The sequence below is a fragment of the Hakea prostrata genome, chromosome 4 (assembly GCF_041222555.1).
Source record: "Hakea prostrata isolate BN-2017 chromosome 4, UWA_Hpros_2, whole genome shotgun sequence".
In the NCBI taxonomy this organism is placed as follows: Eukaryota; Viridiplantae; Streptophyta; class Magnoliopsida; order Proteales; family Proteaceae; genus Hakea; species Hakea prostrata.
The window spans coordinates 33223274-33237449 of NC_142603.1; the positions used below are offsets into that span (position 1 = coordinate 33223274).

A 14176-nucleotide genomic window follows, 5' to 3' on the forward strand; every position below is an offset into this window, starting at 1 on the left:
ATGTGTATCTTGACCATTCCATGCATGAGTCCGGATCCTCTACCCACATGGTTGGATTCTTGACATGTGTCCAATCTCAAAGCAATATTTTCTTTTTTTAACAAATTAGCTAAAATAGAACTTAACAACATTAATCACTGTTTTAACTAATTTACTAAAAAAGAAAATGTTATTTTGAGATTGGACACGTATCAAGAATCCAACCATGTTGGTAGTGGATCCAGAGTCCCCGTGCATATCTATGGCGCTCCCAGAAATATAGCCATCCCTGCCCCCCCCCCCCACGTCAATCCCACGAGAAATGTATATCTCTGATACAATATGTCTCTTAAAATCATCCGGCTGATATGAAAACCTGATACTAAAATATCTGCTTGTAATCTTTTACCAATGACTCAATTTTTAATCTGTGATTTTTTACACAATGCATATGTTTTGCACTTGTACTAAATTACAGTTTGTTTGAGAGTCCAATTTGCCATTATAGCCTGTTGTGGTGCGAATTGGTCTATTTTATTGGTACGCCTGCCACTCTTGAATTCTAGTTCCTTTGAATGGAAATGCTTTCGATTAGCCTGGATGCTAACATGTTTTATTTTCTATTTACAGTATAGGATGCATCCAGAGATAAGCCATTTTCCTTCACTGCACTTCTATGAAAACAAATTACTAAATGGAGATCAGATGGGCAGTAAATCAGCATCATTTCATGAGAATGCATATCTTGGACCATATGTGTTCTTCGACATTATTGATGGGCAGGAACAGCATGGGAAGAACTCTGGATCACTATCTCTCTATAATGAGTGTGAGGCTGATGCCTGTGTTGAAATTATAAGCTTTTTCAAGAAGAGGTATGTCCCTCTACTGAAAGGATAAGCCATCCATCTTTGGTAGTTTCTGTACAATAAACTACTTCTAAATGTCATAACTAATTCCTTGGCAGGTACCCATCAGAATTTGTTGGTGGAAGGATAGGCATTATTAGTCCATATAAAAGTCAGGTTTCTCTACTGCGTTCTCGTTTTTCTAGCGTATTTGGACCCAGTGTCATTGCTGATATGGAGTTCAACACTGTGGATGGTTTTCAAGGTCGTGAGGTTGATATACTCTTACTTTCTACAGTGAGGGCTTCAGATTTGAATAATAAAGATCTTGGGATCAACTCAAGTACTATAGGTTTTGTTGCTGATGTAAGGAGGATGAATGTTGCTTTGACAAGGGCCAAGTTCTCCCTGTGGATTTTTGGAAATGCGAGGACGCTGCAGACAAATCAGAATTGGTCTGCTCTTCTCAAGGATGCTAAAAAGAGACATCTGGTTATATCTGTTGCAAGGCCCTACCAATATTTGTTTAGGAAGCCATTCTCAGGTTCAAGTAAAAGGAGCATCTCATCCAGTTCTGATTCTCATTTGGAAGATCCAAAGCTGAGTGAAAAGATCAAAAAAACCAGTAACTCTATTGAGAAAAGTATTAGCAGTTCGAAGGAAGCCAAGAGAAGGGAAACAAAAAATGTATGCTCCGATACTGGAAGACAGTCTGGCAGAAGAGAAGATGATGGAAATCATAAAAATCACAATTTTTCAAAAAAGCGTGAGTACCCATCGGATATGCTTCCAAAAGGTGTAAACAGATCCTTGAAGGGTGCAAAGTCATTCAGGACTGAAAAGTTGGCAGATGTCCCAGGTGAAGACAAGAAGAATGGCCATGAAAAGATTAACCTTGATGATGATTTGCACACCATGAAGGTGAAACCCTCATGTGAATACTCAAGAAGTGAGAATAGTCAATCCCATAAGCACAAGGAAAAAGATTCTAGTGACAGAGCTCTGAAGTTGGAAGGGTTAAAGGGGATGGTGGAATCTTCTGAGCATGATTCTGGCAAGAGCAAGTTAGGAAGCTTAGTGCCTGCTTCAAAATCTGTCCATCTAGACACACAGGGAAATGATGAGAATGCACCCAGAGATTTAAAAGAGACAAGAAAGCAGCAACGTGATGCTGTTGATGCTCTTCTGTCTTCTGCTTTAATATCTTCAAAGAAGCCCGAAATATCATCTAAGTCCATTCCTGTTAAAAGGCCAGTTTCCCCTACAATCACTACCAAAGGTACCATCAGGCCTCCTAAGTCAAGAAAAGGTAACACTTTTTGCCTGATTGATAAGTAATGAATTTTCTTTTAGTTTCTGGTGATTTTTTTGTTACAAACTTGAAATGGAAGCTAATTGTTTTTTTAGATATTCCACATTTCTTTTGATTCAAAACCCCTGCATATTGGCTGTACACATTAAGAAGCGATTAAGATCCTTTATTTGCCTGTCATATCTTCACGTATATAATATATTTTGTGTTTACGGATGGCTGAATACTTGGTAGTCTGGGTCCTGCATGACTGGTCCGCAGATTAAGTTTATAAGAGGTGTTTCAAGCATACTGTTTTTTCTTGAATTTTGTTATATTAATTTGCTTTGCATTTGGATTGCCTCATTTAGTCAGAACCCATATTTCCTATACATCTGATGATGCAGATCAACACAATGGGGTTATTTTCTCTAAAAGATGCCCGGTGTTAGGTTACTCAGGTCATGAACTCTTAATACCATCAGCTTTTAAGTTGTAATGGACCTCTTTATTGGCCCAAATTGAGGGGGAAATTTTGAAATACAAAAAATAGGGAGATAACTGTTTTTTTTTTTTTTTTTTTTGGGGGGGGGGGGGGGGGGGGGTAGTCTTTTGTCTTTTTGTTGGTCCAATTGGTTAGGATTTTAGTTTTGGGCCAATTTATGGTTGCATATGACCACTTAAGTAAGCCACATGCCTGCTGAGTCAGCAGCTCATTAATGAGCTACTTGTAGCCTCCACGTATAGGGAGAAGTAGAACATAGATTTAATTATTTAAGTATGTATTATCTCTTAAAAGATAAGGGACTTTTATAGTCTTATGTGAGTTAATTTGAGTTCAGCACTTCTTACAAAATAGGAATTGAATTAGTTGTACATTCCTTTTATATCTTCGATTTGTAAGCTGATAACAACCTTTACTTAAGGCCCATCATGGGAGTGTCTGTTGAATAATCGAATTCAATTTGCTTCCAAACTGCATCATTGTGTCTGTTCCCTTAGTTTCTCTTGGAGACAACAGCTAGTGGAATGGAGGATTTTCCCTTTTTGTAGGGTTTGAAGCCCTAGTTTTGTTTGGCAGTTGGTCTGCCATCCTTGATTTGCCAAGCAGGTGAAGACTTCAGAAGCCTTAACTTAGTTTGGAGATGATTTCCAACCCCCACCCCCTTCCCTTAATTATTTATTTATTTTTTAAAAATTTTTCCACATTGTTCATTTCCACCCCCCCCCTCCTCCATTGAACCTGCAACTTGTACACCACTGGCGCCTTTGTTCCAGCAGAAGATATCTAATTAGACTCACCCCTTGTTTCACCCTCTCAATTGCCGTAACAGCAGCAGCATGGTTTGATCCCATTATTGACCATTTGACCCTTTTCTTCATTAAACCCTACCCTAGCTACCATAAAACTACAATTTCAAACCTCCATTCAACCTGAAACTTTATTTGACCCTTTCTGTCTATTAGTTTTTAATCACCTTTTAAGGAAAGAGCTACCCCTACAAAACCTCTCTGAGAATTGACATTCGCCCACCATTTCATATTTGAAATCCCCCTTTTCTGCACATCAATCTCCCAAAGCTCCATTTCAATTGACCACCACAGAATCAAAACAGACCCCTCTACTTGTTGGCTGAGATGATCGGTTGAAGCTTGCTGCTGCTTATGAAACGACGGCAACATAGAAGAATTCTAGTCAACAAACCATAGCCTAAAAAAGCTTGCTTAGATCAGCTTGTTGCTTTCAATTCAAATCAGACTTGACATCATAGGCTTAAAGGCAAGGGTTGTAGATCTCATACCTCGAATGCACTCCCTAGGGGACCTGATTCCTACAGGGAGCATTCATTTTCCCATCCATGAACTATACAGTCTCAAGTCCCTATTCCTAAAAGAAATGAGAATTGCAGTGGCAGTGATGGAAGTCATTGGAGTGGGAATGCTAATGTTAGGGATGCCTAAATTAGAGATTATGTTATGTTGTGACCCGATTTCTTGTACCTGACTTCGAAGATGAACTCGCACCGACATATTTTTATGTGCAACCCAAATGGCCCATTGGATTGACCTGTTTACCTATTTAAAATCTTCATATGCATCTGACACTCTCCTGGTCATATTGTTAGATTAGAGATTTTTTGCCTTAGGGTTTTGGGTGAGAATTTTGTAATTCCGTTTTGGCGACTAATTGAGAGATCTCCATTCTTTTCTTCTTCTACATAGTGCAAAGTTGTCTTTCCTTGCCTGTGAACGTAGTACACCATATTGATGTGTACCACATTAAATCTCTGTGTTCTTTTTGTTTTGATTTTTGTTCCTATACGTGTTTTGTTGGTCTTCATTCTAACAAACTAGTATTTGGGCCTTTGGTTGATTTTGGTCTAAACATCCATTGTTTCTACATCAATGAAATACGATATTGAAAAATTCAATAAGAACGTCAGTTTCAGTTTATGGCAAGTTCGAATGTTGGACGTTCTTACTTAGTAAAGAGTGAGGAAGGCCATATTTGGGAAGACGAAGAAACTTGCGACTATGTCTGATGACGGTGGAATGAGTGATGTAAACCCAACTTTAGGGTTAGGGTTTTTGTGGATTTTCCCTAAAATTAAGGTTTGCCCTCTAATTTAATTGGGTGTTTGGACTGGTTTTAGGGCTCAAAAGGGTTAGGTTAAGGGCTGTGGGTTTCAGACTTACAAACTTTCTGTAAAATAGTTTCAGATCTGGAGTTAACAGTAGATTTGGAAACTGGGGTCTTAAGGTTTCAATTAGGTGAGGAATGGGGCTGTTTTGTTGTTGTTATAATTTTAGATTTAGGCCTAAGGGATTTAGGGTGAACTAGGGATTTGGTCTAGACGTTGAAGAAGATGGACTGCAGAAATTTAATGAAGAGGATGAAGTGCAAAATCTTTAGAGTTGTTAGGATTTTAGGCTTTAGATGGAATTAAGGGTAGGGATGGGATGACGGGTGATGTGCAATCCAATTAGGAGGGAAAACTGGAGGCAAGGGTGGGGATTAGGGACCTAATAGGGGAGGGATGCTACTGCTGCTGCTGCTGCGGGGAAGAAGAAACAGAGAGGGAGGGCTGTATGGGTTGGAGAAGGGAGGAGGGCTGTTGCAGGGGAGGAAAGGGTCGGGGAGGGCCTAGGAAATATTGTAGGAGGTGGGGGAAAGGTGCAGGGTGTCATGGGGGGTTGGGCAGGTTGGTGCCAAGCCATGGCAGCAAGGGGGGAGGGGAAATAGGGTTGTGCAAGGACAGGGCTGGGGGTGAAGGGGAAGGGGGTGGGGGTGGGGGAGCTTTGCATGGGTAGCCAAGAAGGGGGAAGGGAGCTGGGGGTATCAACTTAATTGATGAAGCTGCTGCTGAGGATGAATGATTGCTGCAACTTGAAGATGTACTGCTTTAGTTGAATCTAAAGACCTAAAAATCCGCCATGGCCCTCCCAAAGAGAAGCATCACTTGTTTCCCACAAGCAATAATCAAATTTTATTAATCTAGACTTAACTTTCAAAGAAAGAGTGGGCCTTAATTTATAGCCCATTAAAAGAACTTGACACTAGGTGGGGTTCCTTTATATATTAGAATCCCATCTGTTGGTTGGTTTGATTCTTTAGTAGTTTGGTTTATTTATTTATTTAGTTTGTTATTTCTTGTTGCCCAAGTAAGGGTATTTATGTAATAGTGTTCTTTTCAATTTATTATAAATAAAGGGCTTGGGATCACATTGATCTCTTCAAGCTATTCTAGTACAATCAACTTTAGCGGTGTCAATTTACAGCCCGAACCATTAAAACTGAACCGAACCGGCCCAAACCGAACCTTAATGGGCTGTGTTTGGGCTGAGGGTGGCAAAGCCCACACCAATCTGAACCCAAACCGCAACCCATTATAACCCGTTAAATAGTTTAACATTAAATATTGTTTGAATCATCATATTACCATTATGTAGTTGGTATAGACTATCAGAAAAATTGAGCATGAATTCAAAGATCAAATAGTCATTCTACTACTTATAAGAAACAATTAGAAGGATTAAGTATGAATGTCCAATTGAATGTGCAAAGTTTGTTTAAATTAAGTAAATATTCATCAAGTATGAGAATTTTGATTAAGTATGATTATATTTATCGAGAGGTATTTCTTTTGCGTATCAACTAAATACCAACCCAAAAAAGAGACGGATTTCATAAAAGGGAAAAAAAATCAACATTCTCGCAAAGCAATAACCCAATTTCAAGACAACCAATCGTAGCACAAGTTAGAATTTAAAAGGATTTTTGTTTTGAAGATTTGTCTCAGGACTATCCGGTGGAGCCTAAGGAATGAGCTTGCAGTTTCTATGTTACTAATTATTTGAGTTCTTGATTTCTATAAGGTGGGTGGGATTTCTACAACATGGAATGACTTTTCATTTTTTAATGAAAATTGACAATAGAAATTTTGTTTTCCATAGAATTTTGGCTCTTGTTATAGGATGCTCGACTATTTATTTTTATTCTTTTTCTTGCATACCATAAATTATTAGCCCAAACCGTTAGTCAACCCGAGTATAGACCGTTAGCCCAAACCGTTAGTTAGCCCGAACCCAAACCACACCAAACCGAAACTGGCCCAAAATCGTTATTTGGCTAACGAGCCGTGTTTGGGCTGAGTGTTTTTGAGCCCGAAACCGCCCCAAACCGGACCGTTGACATCCCTAATCAACTTTCTCAACATGGTATCAAAGCCAAGTCTGATCCATCACTGAGAACCTTCCACCTTGGGAAGAAAAAAGGGATTGAAAAACCATTGCAAAACCCATCACACTACCACCCCCCTCTTCCGTCAAGCTCTGTACATTGCAAAAGCCCAACCACCTTCACTTTTTCCATTGCAAAACATTGTTACAAGAAAACAACAATAAGCCTTTTCCCAACTAAATGGGGTCAGCTACATTGATTCTTGCCCTCTAATTAGTTCTGTTTGAGGCTATGCTAGATACATGCATGGAACAAAATTCGACCGAAATTAACAAAATTTCGGTCGAAATGCCTATACTTTTCCAAATTGAAACGAAATACAAGGATAGATACGAAAAGTGTCCCATATCATATCAAGCCGAAAAGACACAATGATATGCTATAAAGTGTCCATTTCGACCTATTTTTCGACCTATTGTCAATTTCGAGCCTACCGAGCCATATCGCCTTAGACATTTTCAAATTTCTTTTTATTTCTCTTGACTTCATCCCTCTTTTCACCTAATTTCTACAACTCTATTTCATTCAAACACTAGATTTGTGAATCAAGGGTGGAATCTTCAGTAGTTAGATTTTAAGAATGCTTTTCTACATGGAGAGCTTCTAAAAGAAGTATATACGGATGTGCCCCCAAGTTATTCTAGCCCCAAAATTCATGGGAAAGTGTGCAAACTAAGGAGAGCCTTGTATGGACTAAAGCAGACCCCTGGGGCTTGGTTTTGGAAGATTTCATGAGGCTATAGTCTCCTATGGCTATAAGCAAAGTAATGCAGACCATACCCTATTTGTTAAATGGGTTGATTCTCATATTATAGTACTTCTGGTTGATGTGGACAACATAGTTATCACAAGAAGTAGTAAGGAAGAAATTACAGCCTTGAAGACCTTGGGGATAGAGCTTAAGATAAAAGACATGGGCAAGCTTAGGTACTTTCTTGGGCTAGAACTAGCGTACTCAACTAATGATGTCTCTTCATCTCAAAGAAAGTACAGTTTGAACCTGTTAGAAGAGACTAGGATGTTAAGGCGCAGACCTACCGAGACCCTAGTGGAGCCTAATCAACACTTGAAGGCGAAGGATGGAGAATCGGTTGATTAAACCAGCTATCAAAAGTTGGCAGGGAAGTTGATTTATCTGTCACACACTAGGCCAAATATTACTTTTGTAGCCAGCCTTGTTAGTCAATACATGCATCATCCTTACTCTTCACATTTTAATGCAGTGTATCGCATGTTGAGATACTTAAAGGCATCTTAATTTTCTTCTCATGGGCATCTTAGAATTAAAGCATATGCAGATGCAGATTGGGCAGGAGATCTACATCTGGTTATTGTGCTTATGTGGGGGGTAACTTGGTGTCATAAACGAGCAAGAAACAGGCTGTAGGTGCTCGTTCTAGTGTTGAAGCGGAATTTTGAGCTCTGGCTCAAAGCATCTGCGAGGTACCTTGGTTGAAAGTCCTTCTTCAGCAACTTGGGGCAGATCTAGAAGAACCTCTAAGGTTATTTTTTTACAGCAAATCAGCCATCAGTATAGCCCATAATCCAGTTCAACATGACAGGACCAAACACGTAGAGATTGACAAGGAGAAGGTTGAGTCTGGGCTGGTTCAAATTTCTTTTGTCACATCTGATAATCAGCAGGCTGATGTGTTCATAAATAGTTTGAGTGTTAAGTTATTTAGTAGCATTATTAGCAAGTTGGGCATGATAGGCATATATGCACTAACTTGAGGGGGAGTGTTGTGAGTCATGAGTTTAAGTAAGAAGGGTAGTTTTGTTTGTTAGGATTTTTATTATTTTAGTTCCATGTCAGGTATTCCTGTACTCCATCTTTCATTCTATTGTTATAAATAAAGGCCTACAGTGTCACACTGACATATGCAAGAATTCATTCGACATTCCAGCACTGACGGTATTGTTATAGAATGAAAGGAGGACTAGTTTTGCTTGTTGAAGAAGTCCCTATATGGTTAAAAGTAGTCTCCTAGATAGTAGTATAAGGGTTTAGATTATGTTATGGCTACTTTGAGTTATAGTAGTGCAAATATGACTATTGTGTATACTTTGGAAGACTTTCGATCGTTCATTCATATAGTTGCTATTATATATTGATGATGTGTTGATTGCTGCTAGAGATATGAATGAGATTATCATGTTGAAGCAATAGTTGAGCACAAATTTGAGATGAAAGACTTGGGGTAGCAAGAAAGATTCTTGATATGGAAATCAAGAGGATAGAAAGGCAAGAAAGCTATGGCTATCTCAACAGAAGTACATGAGAAGGTATTGGAATGTTTAAGCATTAAGGATGCAAGACTTGTTAGCACTCCAATTGCACCTCACTTTAAATTTCAGCTACCCTATCATCTCAAACAAATAAAATGGTGAATTATATGTCACATGTTCCATACTTTAGTGCAGTTGGTTCCATTATGTATGCTATGGTGTGTACACAACCTAACATTTCACAGACAGTTAGTGTGGTAAAAGGATATTTATCATGTCCAGGTAAAACTCATTGAGAAGCAATGAAATGGATACTTATCTGAAGAGGACTTCTAGTGTGTGTTTGGAATTTGGGAGAAATGATAACAAATTAAAAAGCTACTCTAATTCAGATTATGCAAGTGATCTTGACAAAAGAACGTCACTCATAGGGTAGGTGTTTACCTTGGGAGGTTGTGCTATCAGTTTGAAGGCTACTTTATAGGAGACAATTGCATGATTGACTACAAAAGTAAAGTATATAGTGGTGATTGAAGCAGTTAAAGAAGCTATTTGGCTTAAAGGCTTGATTAGATAACTCATTATGGTCCAGGAGGAGATTGTTGTGCATTATAATAGCCAAAGTGCTATTCTCTTGACTAGAGGTCAGATGTATTAGGAGAGGACGAAGCACATCGATACTCGGTAACATTATGTCAGAGAAGTAGTTGTTGAAGGCAATATCCAAGGGTTGACAATCAGTACTAAAGATAACCCAGCTGGTATGTTGATAAAGCCTTTATGCACTACCAAGTTTTAGCATTGCTTGGACTTTATTAGTGTTGGTCACATTAGAGCTTTGCCCATGAAGGGGATATTGGAGAAGATGAAGACTATTCAGCTATGTATTTGTTACAATCGGGATTTGTATTTTTTTCATCGATCCACATCTTGCAGCAATGGACTAAGTTATCGGCCAACCGGTCCTTTCCTATATATTTAGTAATATATAGTGTACTATCACGACTATAGTGCCCGCATCCATTTTTCAGCTGGGTGAGCCTTCATTTTTTGGATCGTCTTCTGCCCAATACGGTACCTTCTTGTTTTTTGGTTCCCATTGGGTTTTCTTCATATGCTTCTTTTTCGCCAAGTTTCATCCGATTTGTTGTGGATTGGATGATGGAGAAACCAGCAAGCAGCAAGAGGAAGAATTCAAGTCAATGTGGAAATTTGTTATGTTGTGACCCGAATTCCCATGCCTAACTTCGAAGTTGGACCCACAACGACATATTTTGGTGGGTACCTAAATGACCTGATTTAGGAGATCTGTGATGGAAGCAAAGGGTGCGGTACGCCATGACCTATTTACCCGATTAAAATCTATATATGTACCTGACATTCTCCTACAATGTCATATTGTGGGATTTTGGATTTTTTTCCTTGAGGTTTTTGGTGAGAGTATTGTAATGCTGTTTTGGCAATTGGTTGAGAGATCTCCATTTCTTTCTTCTTCGACATAGTGGAAAGTTCTTCGTCAACAGATGTAGCACACCATATTGGTGTGTGAACCACGTGAAATCTCGTTGTTCTTTTCATCTTGATTTTTGTTTCTATTCATGATTTTCGGTGCTTATTCTAACAAATCACAGTGTTAAGATACAAAGATTGGGCAGGAATGTTCCAAAGCAAGGAAGTCAGATATGACAAGTGATGTAACCAAGGAGACAGACCCTGCCCTTTTTCCTGCGGCCCTCCAGGAAGGCTGATTCGACCGGGGGTAGATTGGTCATTTTGCCCTGTCTATTGGGGTCCTAATGGGTCTTATTGGATACAAAATACTGTTAGGATCCCATATCTACTTTTATTTTTGAATTTGAGTTAGTCTTTGATTAGTTATAGAAGAGTGCCAATCAGGTTAGGAGTCCTAGTTAGAGAAGGATCTACTTAGTTGCACTCCACTTTCTACAAGGAGTCTTTATCTACTTTCTATTTTAAGTTTGGGTCCTTGGTTAGCAAGTTATGACAGAGTCCTTGTCCCATCAGGAGTCCTTGTTGGAATTCTATTTTGAAGTCAGATTCCTTCTTAAAGTAGGAGGTTTTAATTTTGCAAGTCTTTATTTGGAGTTCTTAATTAGAATTCCTCTTCTAGTTGATTTATTCTTAGTTTAACTAGGAATTCCAATCCAAATAGAATTCCTTGTTAAGTCCTAGCCCAAGTAGTCATTTATTTGTTGAGTCTTAATATGGTTTCGTTCAATTATAAGGCTTATAAACAGAGCCAACCCCTTTGTAACAAAACAGACTTGATGATCAATTAAATGAATTGAGAATTGAAGGAAGAATTGGAACAGTGGGTTCCAAGGGGGAACCCAACCCATGGCTGAGTTGTTTATAATTTTCTGAAATTTCCAAATTAGCCCTCCCTTCTTCAAGCTTGTGGCAACCCAAAAACTTAAACTCCACTGCTCCCCACACAAAACATCCAACCTCTATCTTTTTCCCTAACCAACAACACTGGGCTTGAAAACGGACTGATACTTGGTCTATTTATTCCCACGGCCAACATTTCACTCACCAATCATTCTACTTCATTCTTCTGTGTATGCAGGTAGCAGTAGGGCTTAATTTTGGGCATATTGCTGCCATTTATGAGTCTGATTCGGTGGTCAATGGCCCTTGTTGGTGGCCACCCACTTGGCTCAACGAAGAGATGGTCAAAATCAATCATCAATTCTTCTAGTGGTGGGATATATGACTCAGTACTTCTAGTTCCTTGAGGACGAGAATTTAAAACCAAAATCCTTCCCAGATTGCATCACCCTACACAGCCTGCAAACTGTGGTTTCCTTGCACAATAGAGAGGTGTCCCCTTACAATCTGATGTGTTACCATTCCATTAAGAACTCATAGTCTGTTTCCTCCAGTTACTTTATATTTCCCCCATCGTGGACGACGACTCTATGCCCAAAATCATATCATCATTGCCCAAGTTGATAGGCAACAGGTTCAGAGAGAAAGGGGCACCACCATGGTTTGCAAGATGATATGGTGAGGCCAAGAGAGGCAATAGAGTGCGACGAAAACCAAGCAACACCAAGCAAGGCTACAAGGTATCGCCTTGACCCAAAAATGGTAGGTGCCTAAGTGGATGCTTTGACAACCATGGGCACCTCCAAACTCAACTGGCACCTCGTGGCAAATCACCTGTCCTGGAATGCTTTGTCCTCCCCCAACTTTACCTTAAATTCTTCCATTGCAAGTCCAGCCCCAACTTCTTTGCCAAATCTCAGTCAACAAAACTATGTGTTGCCCTGCAATCAATCAAAATGTCCATACATCAGCCCTCGAAGTTTTGTAGGTGTGGGGAGTTGGTTCCAACTAGGGAACTTCTGGAGAGTTCCGCCTCCTCTTCTAGTGGCTCCCCTTGCTCAAAAACTACTTCTTGATTATTCCAATCCCCAAGGTCATCTTTGTTTAGCAGCATGACTACCTTCTGCTTGTTAGGGCATACGCGATTTCGTGAGTAAGGCCCATCACACCTGAAGCAAGATCTTTTCTGTACTTAGTACGCTGGTCTTCAGACGACAGCCACTGGTAAGTCGATCCACTTTGGATCTCTACAATTCCCATCTCCTGGGAAGGTAAGGTGATGCTTCTTGTGACTTGACTTGATTTTGGGTCTAGTCCAAGTGGCAGGCTTGAGTCTCATAAAACTGACCTGTGGGAAATGCCGAATTGGGCCTTCAAATTGACCTACCAGCAGCGAACTTGAAGCTTGCACTTGGTCTTTGGTTTTGAGACAATCGGCCTGACCTGGTCCAATACCACTTGGTTTCTGGCTTCTATTGCATGGGCCAAGTCCGTTAGTTGACCTAAGGGGACGGTGTGAACAATCAACCTCTGCTTTGATATCTTCTCCAAGTCCCATGAGGAATAACACACACTGCTAGTTAATGCCTTTCAGCATGGTGCTGCCAAAAGCCGTTCAAATTCTCCCTATTCTTGGCAACTGTCCCAGTTTATTTGAGGGTTATCAACTCTTCCCGTGGGGATTTCAATTGCAAGGACTCAAATTGCTATGGCAGGCCTTCCGTTAATTTGTCCCATGGTTGGAAAGGCACACTTAGTTTTCGGAATTGAAAACAACCCGACATTGCACCATTGAAGCAGACTAGGACCACCTGCAACCTCTCATCTTCTCAGACACCACTTTGGGTAAAATTGTACACCACCCCATCAGGATCTTTGCCTGAAAACACAGGCAATCCAACAATGTTGTTTAGTCTCTCTTCGATTCCATTCTATGATGTCATGCTCAAATTCTTCTCTTAAACCATGAGAGGAATCACCTATGATGACCTCAAGACATGGAAATTCATTCCAATTGATCTCTCTTGCATATATATCTTTATGTAGGCCCTATTTCTTCCATGAAGGTTTTGGATTGTTGCCTATCCATTTCAACTTGTTGCACACCATCCCTCTCTAACTAGGACTCCTAACCGGACTGCGACTCTTCAATAACTTGACTAAAACAACTCCAAACTTGAAAATAAAAGTAGATGTAGACTCTTAACAGCATTCTGCATCTAACAACCCCTATTGAATTATTGCAAATCAAGTACGTAAGTATTGTTGTAGAATTCCATCTTAGTATAAAAGTCTCCTTAAATGATATTTTTCAGAAAGTCTTGAGTAGATATAGAAAAAAAAAATCTCGAATCTCCCCCTCCCGTGTAGCATTACACATGAACAAATAATGACGACCAATTACCAACATCTCAAAGTATGAGTGCAAAAGAAATCCAAGAAGGAAAAGTAGCACCCACAGAGCAGATATTATTCACCAATAAATATGACCAAACAGCTGTAAATTATCTCACAAGACAAAGTTTTGTTTACCATGAAAAAATAGAAATTCTAAACCACCAATAACACTCAAAACAGGGCGGCCACAATTTAGATCAGAAGAAATTACTGAACCAGCTTTGAATCTGATAAAATAGGGTCAGCAGATAGCAATTCGCAATAGTAGTCAACAGAAAATCAGCCATAATGAGTGATGGATCATGATTATTAGGACAAAATAAGCGCTGCGGTTGATTC

The 14176-nt window shown here is 39.6% G+C and overlaps 1 protein-coding gene across 2 annotated transcripts in view; it reads left to right on the forward strand.

Annotated features, from left to right (window-relative positions):
- Positions 1-14176, forward strand: part of LOC149018704 (P-loop containing nucleoside triphosphate hydrolases superfamily protein) — a 101331-nt gene that overhangs the window by 82607 nt on the left and 4548 nt on the right. For both annotated transcript variants that reach the window (XM_089152862.1, XM_089152863.1), the window contains 2 exons: positions 610-854; positions 947-2136. In XM_089152862.1, coding sequence (XP_089008988.1) covers positions 610-854; positions 947-2136 — 1435 coding nt within the window. The remainder of the gene's footprint in view (positions 1-609; positions 855-946; positions 2137-14176) is intronic.